Source organism: Leptinotarsa decemlineata, unplaced genomic scaffold (assembly GCF_025532065.1).
Source record: "Leptinotarsa decemlineata unplaced genomic scaffold, Ldec_3_MD MMD2_tig00000035_RagTag_RagTag, whole genome shotgun sequence".
Taxonomy (NCBI): Eukaryota; Metazoa; Arthropoda; class Insecta; order Coleoptera; family Chrysomelidae; genus Leptinotarsa; species Leptinotarsa decemlineata.
This window is the reverse complement of record NW_027412540.1, coordinates 9,218,543-9,232,818: the sequence shown is the minus strand read 5'-3', so window position 1 is coordinate 9,232,818 and position 14,276 is coordinate 9,218,543. Positions and strand designations below refer to the sequence as shown.

Sequence of the window (14,276 nt, the reverse complement as noted above, 5' to 3'; positions counted from 1 at the left end):
AATTTCAACAAATATATTTATGGACAAAACTTTACGATTGTAACAGATCACGAACCACTCCATTTTCAATCCAAATAAAGACATTCCTCCATTTTCTGCCCACATATTACGCCGTTGGGCAGTAATCTTGCCCAATTATCGATACATTATCGAATTTGTAAAATCGGATAATACTCGCGCAGATTCTTCGTCTAGATTGTCTGAAAAGGAAACTGAAGGGGAGTCGAAAAATATTGACAGTAATTTTGTTATTCCTATGGGCTCAAGATGAAAAACAGGGGTTGCATATTTTGATACAACCAACTGATCTTCAGCCTTTCCCGTTTCAGTAAATGTTCACACTCATTTATTGTATTATTCTGGAAATAAAGACCTATTATTATTTTTTTCACCGTAGTGTGCGCTGGTCAGGCCCTATCTCCCGAAGCACCGATACATTCGGGAGGGCGCGCCAGCATTATCAACCAATAACCACTCCCCACACCTTAGGATAAGTGATCATTGGGTCCAAAAATCATGTGCCCTGAGCAAGCGCAGTGAGACACGAATGACAGCCTTCGACATCTGTGCGGCTAAGATTTCTACCTTAGTGCGGCAAGCCAGTATGATTTTAAGATTCCAGAGTAGAGAGGGCAACATTCCAGCAAGGACTCCAATAATCAGAACAACCATCTTGACAGAGTGGTCTGAATAGAATCTGCGGAGTTCGAAGAGAAAATCTCGATACTTTATCCGTTTTTCCTCCTCTTTTCGGACTATATTCGTCTCGCCAGGAGCTGAAAACTCCATAACAACTACATCAGGCTTATTAGCTTGTATGAGCCTGAGGGTGGGGAACGAATAGCTCCATTAAATTCGGCACAGATTCAATATCCCCCGGAGCGTAGGGCAACACCGGTGTCTCGTCAATACCGTAAGAGTGCCGTGGATGGTAATATAACATTCTTAGGGCCGCGTTATGTCGATGACCCTAATGCATATCCATCACGCGACTGCGGTAGACTAGAATGTTGAAGACACCATCCTGGCAAGTCATGATGAACCCCTCAGTTTCCGACTTCAGCCCACTCGACCTGAGGAAAGCAAAAGTCAAGCGCTTTGATAAGCGCTAAGGTAAGCGCCTGACTTTTATTATTATTATTGAATATTGAGTTTTGATTAAAAGATACTTGAAATTGAAAAATGTGATTTAAATGAAAGTACCATATTATATGATTCAAAGAATTGAAAATGTTATCGAATCAATGTTTTAAAAACACAGCAGAAGACAAAATAGAAAATGCCACTTTTGAATAGTTGATTTCTTGATAGGATATTTCATTGAATTCTTCATACAGTTATCCCAATTGTCTCTTGAAATCATCCAAAAAAATAATCTGATACAAACTACGTACCAATTATTGTTGAATGAATCAGCCAATCCCGTAAGAATGCTCCATAAATCGCTTACCTGCGAAAAAAGAAAAAGAAACTGTTAAATTTATGGTACATGTCATAAGCATTGACATTAAAAAGTCGTTAGGACAGGGAACACACATGCGAAACACAATTAATCATATCTCTATTTGATACGAGAGCGTCTGATACTCTGTTTTTCCGAATTGAATATCGAAGAAAAAACTCCCAATGAATTGAAAGATTAAATTTTGGCATGTGATGATTCATCATGTTCGTGATAAATTGAAAAAGCGATGAAAAAAAACGACTGAAGTGTCGATTGTATCGAGATGTTGGCATGGAATGCGTGTGCAAAAATATTTTTAGAAACAGGTGAGAACAATTTGATGATGTCGTCTTTCCTTGGAGTTTGAAAACAATTATATGATACCTTGGTTACCTATGGATGTTAGGAATTTTTCAAATCTTTGACGTAATCTTACCACTGCAAAAATCTGTAGTGATATATCATAATTAGATTGTGAGCAAATACTCATTATCCAATGATTTAATAATCCTATATGCTTTGGACTCGACAACACCCGTAGTTTATAACTTCAACAAAGGTCAAAACTGCCAAAGCCTACAATCAATGCAATAACTTTGATATCGGGATAAAATGAATGTATATTTTTTATTTGAAGAGGATACAGAAGTTTTTCAGTTTTCAATGATTATGAATATTTCTCAAAACATTTTATGACGAACAAAATATTTCATAAGAAGGAGCATTTTAGCTATCTCCTTATGATACCGAATGGATTAATAAAACGCGCATAAAGACATTTCTATTTTTCTGATGTGGGAAAAGTGTTTTTATTAGCCTTATTTTATGCAAGAGGTTTCAATTTTACATATTGTGCTTTCATGAGCACAAATTTATCCAGCAGCAAGAATTTAACTTGATATATCATAATAATAATGATTTTTTATTTGCATTCAATTACAAGGTTCAATATAAACATAAAAATATTTCAGAATGGATGAAAAAACAAAATAGTATATAAAGGTACATATAAAAAATAATCAGAACAGGAATGCAAAATGGAGTTGAAAACAATTCAAAAAAGTTTTAGCTCAGCCCCAATAAAATACCATTATCAGTATTTTGATGAACTTTCCACTGAACACGGCAAATTGAATTTTTTTTTGCAGCGTTCAATTCTTCAGTAACATGACCATATTTTTATTTACAAAATCATCTTCTTTATCATTCTTTCAAAGGCAATAGCAATCAATAGCTGTCCTCAATATCTATATGATAAGTTCGTTAGTATATATTTCTCATCACTAGTCAAGTGAACAGTTTTATTATTGTCGTTTGCAGAACAATTGAACATTAAAATTAGAAATATGATATCATGATTTTACACAAACCATCTCAAACGAACATTAACGCGGTCGTTGGGGTTTTATGATTTGTTTAATAAAAAACATCAGAATTGAGTGTTAATGAAAATGTAGTTAGGTATAATATCTGCTACTTGATTAAAGACGTTCAAAGTACAGAGTGACAACTGTATGGTGTTTTGTCACAAAATTATGTTGATGACTGATGAGAATATTTATTTGATTCATCAAATTCCATATCCTACACGTTTTTGAAGGTCTAGTGGAGCACCTGGTTCAGTATTATGAATGTTTCTTGATAAAACCTGAAAAATAACCAACACTCCTACTACCAGCAAGAAAGAACACGATTTTGTTGGATCCAGACGTTAATTGTCATTGAATAATAAATCAAGCAATTTATAATTTACAGGATTAGAACATACTACGATAAATTTAGGCTCAATGTTCTCAACGATTGTTGATAGTTTTCGCAACTAAAGCATTATACATGATTGAAATATTCAATCTTTTTCATTTTTTGGATATTCCTCGAACTAATGTGGGCAGTTTTCACTATTGAAGCATCATCAATGTACGTATTTTTTTATAGCGAAGGAACATTTGATGAGGCACTACGTAAATTCATTGAACTAGCTCTGGCTGAAAAAGGCATAACTAGCTAATTCTACGCCTTGCTCGTAGATGACCAGAAACTACCATTGCCATTGGGTTCTGTATCATCAAAAGCTGCCCTCAGGGAAGTTCTTTCTCTATGGTGAATTGTCTGACTCTCTTCGACAGTAGAAAAATAGTCTTTGAGCTTATGCAGATAACTTTTTTATTCTTGCAAGAAGGATGACCTGTAGTATCCTCCACAGAACGTTGGACGTTGTTTACAGTTGGTACCAGATGAACCAAGTGTATGTAAACCTCAGTAAAACTGTTAGTGACCACCACCAGATAGAGCCACGAAGCCAAACTGTTCCTATGGACACGCCGAAGGATATGTGGCAAATTTTGAGGTACTGGCCCCAAACATATCCATTGGGTACATCAATGATCAAGTAAGAAGCTGTTACCTAATGGCCGGAAGCTTCACAGTAAACAATTCAAGCAAAGCTTTCTGATTTACATGGACTGGTTGCCTTTGAAATCATTCTAGATATATCTCTTCTACACATTTTCCTTGTCATATGCCAATCGCAATATGTCACGCCATTTTGGGAATGAATTTTGACTTGAAGCGACATTTGTATTCTCGAATAGAAGGGATTGAATTCTCCGGAAGCTGTGAATATTGAAGATATTTTTTCACAGATAGGTGAAAAACATGTTTGGATTCCAGTACAGAAATATCAACTGCTTGCATATTTAGAAAGAAAATTTACGCTATTGATCTGTTGTGTGGAGAGAATGGTAGAAACTAACCTCATACATGAGTCAATAAAAATATTTCCGGACAGTCAAGCGGTCTTGGAAGCTCTTGGCTCTCACCAAAACACATCTAGGTTAGTAGTGAACTACCAAAAGAGATCCTTGTCCTCAGAAAAACTCAACAGATACTTTTTAGTTTGGACTGTACAGCAAGCAGTTTCATCAGATTAGAACTTGTCAGTGGTATCGATTTAAGCTTTACCAAAAAAGATCTGTGCTGTAAAAGTTCCAGACTTCTGGAGAAATCTACCAGAATTGGTTCATTCTAAGGTATTTATATATCCATTGAAGTGTCACCAACAATTATTAGATTAGAATAGGAATAAACTTCGTTGTTCAACAGGCCTGCTTAAAGGCCACTGTAGTCTGAATCATTATACAGGGTGGGGCACCGAAAACGAAATAGATCGAATATCTTCAAAATACATGTGTTATGAAACAAATGCAAAAACACATCGATTTGTAATCCAAGGGGAACATCTTCCTATCATAACCTCAACTGTCATACCTCTTCCCCTACCCCTCGGTGACTATCACCCAAACAATTTGAATAGGGAAAGTAGTAACTTCGTCCGCCATATTGGAGCCACCATCTTGATTTTTTGCATTGAAAAACAATTCATAATTTCCATCCTTGAAAAACACCACTCATCAATTTTGAATCAAATCGGACCATAATTGCAAATCTTGTCCGCCATTGTGAAGCCGCCATCTTGTTTTTTCCCCTAGAAAAACTCCATAATGCATTGTCACCGAATTTATGTCAAATTAGCTTGAGAATGAAGTATCATGATTTGGAATACGGAACAGTTTTTTTCCCGCAAGAAGTCGCCAAAATCGAAAGTAAGGTAGCTAGAATTGACATGGCGGAATTCCTTATGAAATTACCTTTTTTCCCTATTCAAATTGTTTGGGTGATAGTCACCGAGGGGTGGGGGAAGAGGTATGTTGAGGTTATGATACGAAGATGTCCCTCTTCGATTAAAAATTGAAGTGTTTTTGCATTTTTTTCAGAACACGTGTTTTGAAGCTATTCGATCTGTTTCGTTTTCGGTGCCCCATCCTGTATGTAGAGACTGTCGAGAGTGAACTATATCTCTGTTCGTGAATTAATGAAACAGCAGAGCACATACCTAGTTTGCGCCTGCCTCGCTGTAGGCTGAATCAGGTTTTCAGAATTTAGCATATTTTCACTCTTATCGTCTGTCCTGAAAAATCACTCACCGTTAAAGCTAATCAGCTTCATCAGGAAACTGAACATAATTGGTAGAGTTTGAATAGGTCAAAGTCACAATAAACTCTTACGGGTTTTACGGGTTGAGGGACTCAAATCTTCCATTCTATCTATTGACGTTTTCTTCAAGCGAGAATACAGATTCGTGTAAAAACATTATATAACAGAAAATTTGTATGGTTGTTACACCTTTCCATCTCTTCTGCGTCAGAATCATTATACGTAAGTTGTTAAACATAAAAGGTTACGTGTTTTATTAAAATGCATAAAACAGAATGCTGCGACATATAAAATTTGACGTAGTGTTTTCTCCAAGTTCCATTTTTATTCAATTTCATATTGAATTTCATCAATTGATCAATTATAAATTTAATTTCAAATAGTAACTATTGAATTTCAAATATGAACATATATCAGAAAATTATTGGATGATTTGTATTATTTTTATAAAAAAAACACCTATTTTATGATTTGTTACATAAATCTGTCTGAAATGGGATGGGTCAGCATGGGCAAATTCAAATGTTTTTTAAGAGAACCAAAATTTGAAAAAGGTGTTTCAATATTTTTTGACATTATTCAAGAAGATATTGAATATTATGAATCAATTTCTGACTGCCACTTTTCTCGCTGTATGAAAGAATCACCTAACGAATTCAGTAATGTGTCACACATTCCTGTTTAACCAGTCTTTGTTCCTTTCACCGCATCCGATTTTTCCCTCCTCATCTCGAACACATTTTTTTTTTCTATCAATGAATGTTTTATTTCCGAAATTCAATGTGTCAGATACACTGATACATTTATCATTACATGAACTTGAAAAAATGAACATTGGTTGAATTCAATAGATTATAAAAAGTGGTATACGTTCAAAATTTTGTTTGATTTGATTCGAAAATTCGTTTCAATTCTTTCAGAATATTTTCAGGAATTCATTTTCGTAGCATAATTCATGAGAGTGGTTCTTTCAAATTCAAAGAGCTATGCAATATGAATACAAAGATTTTAATAGTTTTACAAAAATAAATCTTAAATTCCTAGATGAAAACACTTTCCACTGGTGATGAAATACCGAGGCGTAGAAATAACGCGTTCTCTCGAAACTCAATTTTACCGAAATGTTAACTCAGACGCCGTTAATCCAACAAATTAAGGAAAAACGCAAACCGACAAACCACAAAAAATCCATTAATCAGCTTCGGGTCGTATCCTTTTCTGGTTTTGTTCGACTTCCTCTCAAGATGCTGGCGGAATTCTGAGAGCTAGTCTAGCCCCAAGGCGGACCGAATGTAAGTTTCAAAAGTACAACTCGCTTTGAGATATATACGAAGTTACTCGATTTTTTGTTAGGTAAGTTGTTGAGTGGCATAAAATTCAGAGGCGGTTTGAAAAATCTGAGTGATATGTGGAAAATTATAATGCTTGAAAAAGCATTTGAAGCTGTGATAAAGTGTGAACTATACAAGTTTGTGTCATTTTGTTCATTAGGAATTCATATGTTTAATGGATTCTGTACAATCAACCATATTCATTTTCATCACTATTTCTACCGGAAATGTTCTAGGGCATTCATTCAACTCGACCAAGCCAATGAAAAGTAGAACTGAAACATGTTTTGTGGAATAAATCTGAAACAAGCACTATACACAAATACCAGACTGCAATAATCTTTTCCTCATCTTCACCTACCAAGTTTGCATCCTCAGGAGAAGAAGTCTTCCGAACACGTCAACTTGGTTTATGAAACGTGTTGCAGTTCTGGTGTCTGAGAACAGTGCTTCCTTCGGATTGACCAAGTAGGATTATTTGAAGTATATGATTAGAAAGGGAGCTTATTCTAGTTCGAAATTTCTGAATCAATAATTTCAACTCTACAGACCTCATCTCATCGCACAACTAAAATAGTACTCGTTTGGCCGTATTATACTAGATATTTTTGTTTCTTTTCGAGGATCTACTTTGTATTGCTTTATTCTTCACTTCATCGCCCATTCTACTTTCAACGTAAACAAAGTTCTCAGTTATCACAGGATGTAAGTTGATGCCACTCTTTTCAATTTGATTAATTGAACTATGAATCAAAGATGTTTTACTGAAAATCGCAAACCCATGATATTTGTGAATCATAACATTGCTTAAATGAAATGGAATATGTAAACTATGTGAGTTCATCAGAAAAAAGAAGCTCGATGAAAAATTACTTCAGTTTCATTATTTTGAACTGACAACTCCAAGTTAACAAATCTGCTTGCTACAACCAATATCTCAACACATTAGGTTTCAAAACCATAATATTCTGATTATTATGGCGTGTCAGAATAGAAATGAAATCAAAATATTTAAATATTCTGAACAGTACATTTTTTTATGAATAACGTAGATGAAGACTGCTCTAGCAGTAAATGAATGAGTGGTGAACCTGTATTAATTTTCAGGTAATTTTTTTTTCAATTGATATTTAGCTATGTCTGTTTTCACATTAAACAATGGCAAATATCAACATAGAATATGAATTTTTTCGTACTTTGTTTTGTAATTTTTTTTTGCTATTCTGTTGTCTAGATATAATTATCACTAAAAAATGTTATTTCTCCTAATTACAATTTTTAGTTGTTTAAAATTGTTTTTTTTATATTTCGAATTGTTCAATAGTTAAACAATATGTTATGAACAAATATTGATCAACGTTATATTTCTTTTCTGAAGCAGAAAAAAATTATATAAACAGCTATATATAAAAAAGTGCCATGAAAAAATTTTTTTTATTCATATATATATATATATATATATATGAAATTATTTTCCAGCACCTTGACTGCATTAACCTTTCTATATATATATATATATATATATATATATACATATATATATATATATATATATATATATATATATATATATATATATATATATATATATATATATATATATATATTATAACGTTGGTCAATATTTGTTCATAACAAATTGTTAAACTAACAATTGAATAATGGATAAAATTTTTTTTTGTCAAACTATTCAAAAGTGTAAATTATGATTTTAAAAGCAAAATTATTTTTAAACTGATTATTTATGCAATGAAAATATAAAAAAATCGATTTTAAACAGTTAAAACAAAAAAACAAATTAAGACAAAAAAATATTTTGAAAATCATAATTATCTCTAGATAAGAAAATGACAAAATTTTTTTTTTCAAAAATATTGAATTTCTCTATTCGTTTAAAACAATTTAATAAACAAATCACGTAAAAAATTCATATCCTATGTTAATAACTGCCATTGTTCAATGTGAAAACATACATAGCTAAATATCAATTGAAAAAAAAAATGTTCATCAACAATTTATAGATATTTCATTTTGCAATAGTTATAAAAAATCATAATTAACAAATTAATAAATTTTTATGAACTTTTATCGCAGGATCGTATGGAATATATATATATATATATATATATATATATATATATATATATATATATATATATATATATATATACAAATATGAAAGTTATTGAGTGTCTTGATATAGAAACAGAAGTTAATATCGGACATAGCACTCATGAAAGTGGCAAACCATAGACACGTGTTTCGGGCTTTTGGCCCATCATCAGTATGGTGCAGCCAAGTGTAAGGATGGGCAACACTTGGTTACCAAAAGATAGAAATATAGAAATACAAATGCACGGAGCCACCAACAGGAGCCAACCGCACATTTGTGGTTTCAGTTGATAGATCTCGTGTTCACAAGAAGTGTTGCCCATCCTTACACTTGGCTGCACCATACTGATGATGGGCCAAAAGCCCGAAACACGTGTCTATGGTTTGCCACTTTCATGAGTGCTATGTCCGATATTAACTTCTGTTTCTATATCAAGACACTCAATAACTTTCATATTTGTATAATTTCCTGGACCCGGATGTCACGCAGGTAGCTATAGCTGCCTCCGTGGTGATTTTGATAGTTTTCTTGTGAACACGAGATCTATCAACTGAAACCACAAATGTGCGGTTGGCTCCTGTTGGTGGCTCCGTGCATTTGTATTTCTATATTTCTATCTTTTGGTAACCAAGTGTTGCCCATCCTTACACTTGGCTGCACCATACTGATGATGGGCCAAAAGCCCGAAACACGTGTCTATGGTTTGCCACTTTCATGAGTGCTATGTCCGATATTAACTTCTGTTTCTATATATATATATATATATATATATATATATATATATATATATATATATATATATATATATATATATATATATATATCAAAAGGGCTCCACGAAGTTTAAAATTTATAGGCCAATTATTTATACCTTTTATACCAACGGAGATTGGGAAAAAATTTGTTAGTTAACAAATGAATAACTTTTTGAAAAATTGTGATAAAACTTTTTTTTTGCTGGACTCGATTCATTCAAGTGTTGAGAAGGTACTAGATTTTTTTCAAATTTTTAAAATGACATTTTATGTTATAAAAAAATTATTTCTTATGATAAACTCTCTTTAGCCGTGCGGAACCCTATTTCCAACGTCAAATTAAAATTATAAATATGAAGATAGAGTTTCGGAATTTGGAACTTTTTTGTCAAAACTTTCTTCCTTTTTAACGAGCTTTTTTCAAAATTGCTCAAATAATAATATTTTTTGAGTTATTAACGAAAAACTAAATACCCATTTTTTAATCTTATTTTGTTAATAACAATTGCAAACGTTCACCTGCACCAAAATCCTTCAAAAAAATTTTTCTAGAGGTGATTCCGAATCGAATGAGCTATCGCTCATATTTTTAGTACCTTTATCTCTATTTGTTGATTAGACTGTACCAGCCAGTACGAGTGAATATTGCTTAGATTCGTATGATTTGTATGCTACGTTAAAACAACCATCCGATGCCACCCGGGATATTTCATTAGGTTTCTCGAAGAAAAAATAATAGAGTTGTGTTTTCTCAGTTTGACGTCAGTTCTACTCCGTTCTCACCGGAATATTCTCACTGTTGCCTTGAGCAGCTGCCGACTGGTTGATCCACATATTCATTTTCTCCAATTGTTTGGTATCCATGAAAAAAACGATGTTTTTACACAGAAAAATAATGAGAGTATTTTGGGCAGGATTAGGTGAGTATTGCTGTAATGAAAATTGTTTAACGTCATGTCTCAAGTAATAACACATTATTCGATGGTATAAATACTTACAGCACATTGAGTTCACCAGTGGCATATCTCGAGTCATATAAGACACTGAATATCGTTATCTGTTATGACCTGCTATTCAAGAAATATTTCTATCATACTATTCATCTCACGGACGAAAACACAAATGTTGTATCACATTTGTTATTATACTTTTAGGAAAGATCAGTGTTTAAAAAAAATGGTTTAGACTTTCCACTTCTCCATCTCAATAAAAAATGTGGAAAATTTCTGGAGGAAGGAGAAAAGCCATTAATTTCACAAGTACTCTGAGTGGGAAGTGACAATGTCATCTTAACCAAACTACCACTGGACTCATTCATCAGGGATAGGCGTATAATTGGGATGTTCAGATTAGGCCCATATTTTTGTTCCGTATTTAGTTCCTCCTATAATTCGAAGGCGATATATCTGATTTACTTCATGATGAATTTATTGAACGATTGATATTTTCAGGGCGGTTGCTTGAAATAAATTCAATATTTGTGAAAGAAAACAACGTACTAACCATAGAATATTTTAGATAATATAATTATTTTATATAATCTGTTGAGTATATTTGTATCACAACTACAGTTATTATTACCTAAACCTCGTTATGTTTCAGTGCTGATTTGCATTTTTCTGCCAGATCGTCAAAATGCTTTAGCCATTCTCTGAAAATCTAATAAAACATTACCACTGAGAAGTTTACAGAAATTTGATTTTCCGATTGTCAATTACTTTGGTTGTTGATAAATAGGTCTCTCTCTGCAGAAGTCTTTTTTCATGAATATGAATAGTCGGTATAAATAAGCTCAGGACATCACCGTGCTACGTTTTCAAAATGGTAAAACAGTTCTCAGAGATAATTGCCGCATGTTACATTCTTATATTTCAGAAGAAATAAATATCGCGATCTGAGAAAAAAAACCTTATGAAATCTTCGAAGGTTCAAAAAGTGTAGATGTACTATGGAGAAGACGAACAAGAGTTTATGGAGAGTATAGAAGACCATAAGTAGTACAGAAAATTAGCACACAGAGAGTTAGAGGTGGCCATTACATAGTCTACGAATACCACAGAAAAGAAATATATTGACGATACTTAGAAATAGTAGGATATTTCCCAGAGTGATATGTGAGAAATTGGAATGGTAAATTCGAGAAAATGCTAAAAGTAACGAAAAAATGAAAAAAGAAGACCATAAGTAGTAAATAAAATTAGCACACAGAGAGTTAGAGGTGGCCATTACATAGTCTACGAATGCCACAGAAAAGAAATATATTGACGATACTTAGAAATAGTAGGATGTTTCCCAGAGTGATATGTGAGAAATTGGAATGGTAAATTCGAGAAAATGCTGAAAGTAACGAAAAAATGAAAAAAAAAGATAACAAAGCTTGTAATGCTGTTGCACATACTTATGTTTTCTTCTTCATCAGAAAGGAGTTAATTCTATATTTCTATGACAATAATGATAATCATTCATTTCAGAAACTGAAATGCTTACTTTATTAAATTTCCTGAAAGATATTGATTTTATTTGAATGCGGCTCATACAGTGCATTTCTTCAATGCCCTCCCCTTTTATTTTTTGAACGAGTCAACTCAAAAAATGAAAATTTGGGATAATGAAATGAATGCACTAATACTTCATTTCGAAGTGAAAATGACAGATGAAACTTTCAAATAGCCCCTTAAAAAAATCTAAAGGAATCAAATCTGTCCAGTGGGCTGGACATTCTGTAGGACCTCGACGGCCAATCTAACGACCGGGAAATGTAGTAATGAAATAGTTTCTTAGTTGTCAGGAAAAATGTGGTGTTGCTACATCTTTTTGGAATACAATATCCATATCGAATTCATTAGGATTCGCTTCGACGATTTCAGTAATGAGAGGGTCAACAGTAGTTTTCAGCATATTCAAATACAGTTCCCCTGTTGAATTTTGATCAATAAATAGAGGTCCCACAATATGATTTCCCAATATTCCTGCCAAATGTTTTCTTTTCTGGATGTTGGGTATGTGTTTCTCGGAAAACGTGATGTCACTCCAATAACGGCAACTTCGTCTGTGAACATTGCCGTTCATTCGTCACTAAAACAGATATTGTGGTGATAGGTAGGATGCCTTGCAATGGTTTTCGTCATGATTTCCAAGAATTCTGTTCTTCGATATACCATTTTGTTTATGTATGAATGATACTTATTTCTCTTCAAAAGTATCCACACAGTAGAAGGAGACACGACGAAATAAGTAGACTGTTCAGGATTCACTACCATCTCACCAATTACTTGCACTTGATGTTCTTCCGCAATGGACGGATGACCTGGGGGCTTTTTGTTATGTACACTACCGGTAGTTGTGAATTTGGATACAAGTTCCCTCAAATATTTTCTACATATAGGACAATTCTGAAAACGTTAATTGAAAATTATTTCGGTCTCGTGGAAGTTACGCGTAGCACCGTTAATAAAACTCGCTTCTATTTTTTCTTCCAAAGAACGAGAATTGACCATTTCAGAGATTGTTGACGTGGTACCTTTCCACTACTTAAACCGAAAACTAAATGAGAATATTGTAACTGAACTGATGGCGCCCAGTCGCCATCTTGAAAATTTCATCTGTCAATTTCACTTCAAAATAAATTATTCATGCATTAATTCTATTATCCCAAATTTCAGTTTATTGAGTTGACCAGTTCAAAAAATAAAAGGGGGTATAACAACCTAATCAGATCTGCATTTTTGTCAAAGTAATGAATATTTTTTGTAATTTTCATCAACGTATTGAATAATCAATTTTGAATTTTGAATTCAGGTAGGCAATTGAAAATGTTCAGTGACGTAGGTATACAAAATCCATCTGACTTCCTGGATGGAAGGATCGATTCATTAATGCATAACATACTATCAGAAGACGTTCAACTTCGGGAGTTCACAAAGTAAATAATTCAAGTTCTCGTTGCATTAGTTCGATGTTCTAGCGGAATAACAGATTAGTGTATGTATCCTCTGCAGATTCTGTTTCGAATTTAATCTCGTGACGAACGCATCAAACCATACAACAAACAATGGAAGATCAAATTAGCATCCAAGTGTGAAGGTGTCTCAGAGGAGATTTAAGCGAATTGATGATATACTGCTATACGGCATCAGTTACTACAGAACGTAGAACATTTAATGAAGAGTGGAGCAAGATTACGAGTTCCACTTCGATTTCAAATAAACTAACTTTCTTATCATTATCAAAAATTGTATTGATATACTCTGGCCATAATAAATAAGGATTATATTTACTTTATGATCCTTACAGATTTATAGGTAATATTCATTTTGTTCAAGGTGGAGAGTGAAGTTAAATAACAGCTCTCATGAAATGTGAGTACTGATGTTGGCTCTTTCATAAATTCTATGAGATATCGAACATCTGATAGTTCTATACTCAGAATTTTGAAATAACGTTACTTCAGCAATATGTTTATGAAAATTTGTTACAGAGCCCCGAAGAAGAATTTGATTAAATTCTGAACTTTGGCAAGAAAACAATTATTTTTCAATCCTGTTACCCAACCGAACTTTCTTCAGAAAAATTATTGGAACACTAAACTAGTATAACTTTTCAATACAAATCATGAAATTACACAGTTTTAATCTTCCTCT

General features: G+C 33.2%; 1 protein-coding gene across 12 annotated transcripts in view; it reads right to left on the bottom strand.

Moving 5' to 3' along the window:
* nrm (neuromusculin) overlaps positions 1–14,276 on the bottom strand; it is a 1,033,009-nt gene that overhangs the window by 488,343 nt on the left and 530,390 nt on the right. For 11 of the 12 annotated variants that reach the window (XM_074171837.1, XM_074171836.1, XM_074171839.1 and 8 more), the window contains exon 3: positions 5,337–5,411. The exons of the other annotated variant lie outside the window; for it this stretch is intronic. In XM_074171837.1, the coding sequence (XP_074027938.1) occupies positions 5,337–5,411 (75 nt within the window). The remainder of the gene's footprint in view (positions 1–5,336; positions 5,412–14,276) is intronic. 12 annotated transcript variants of the gene reach the window in all.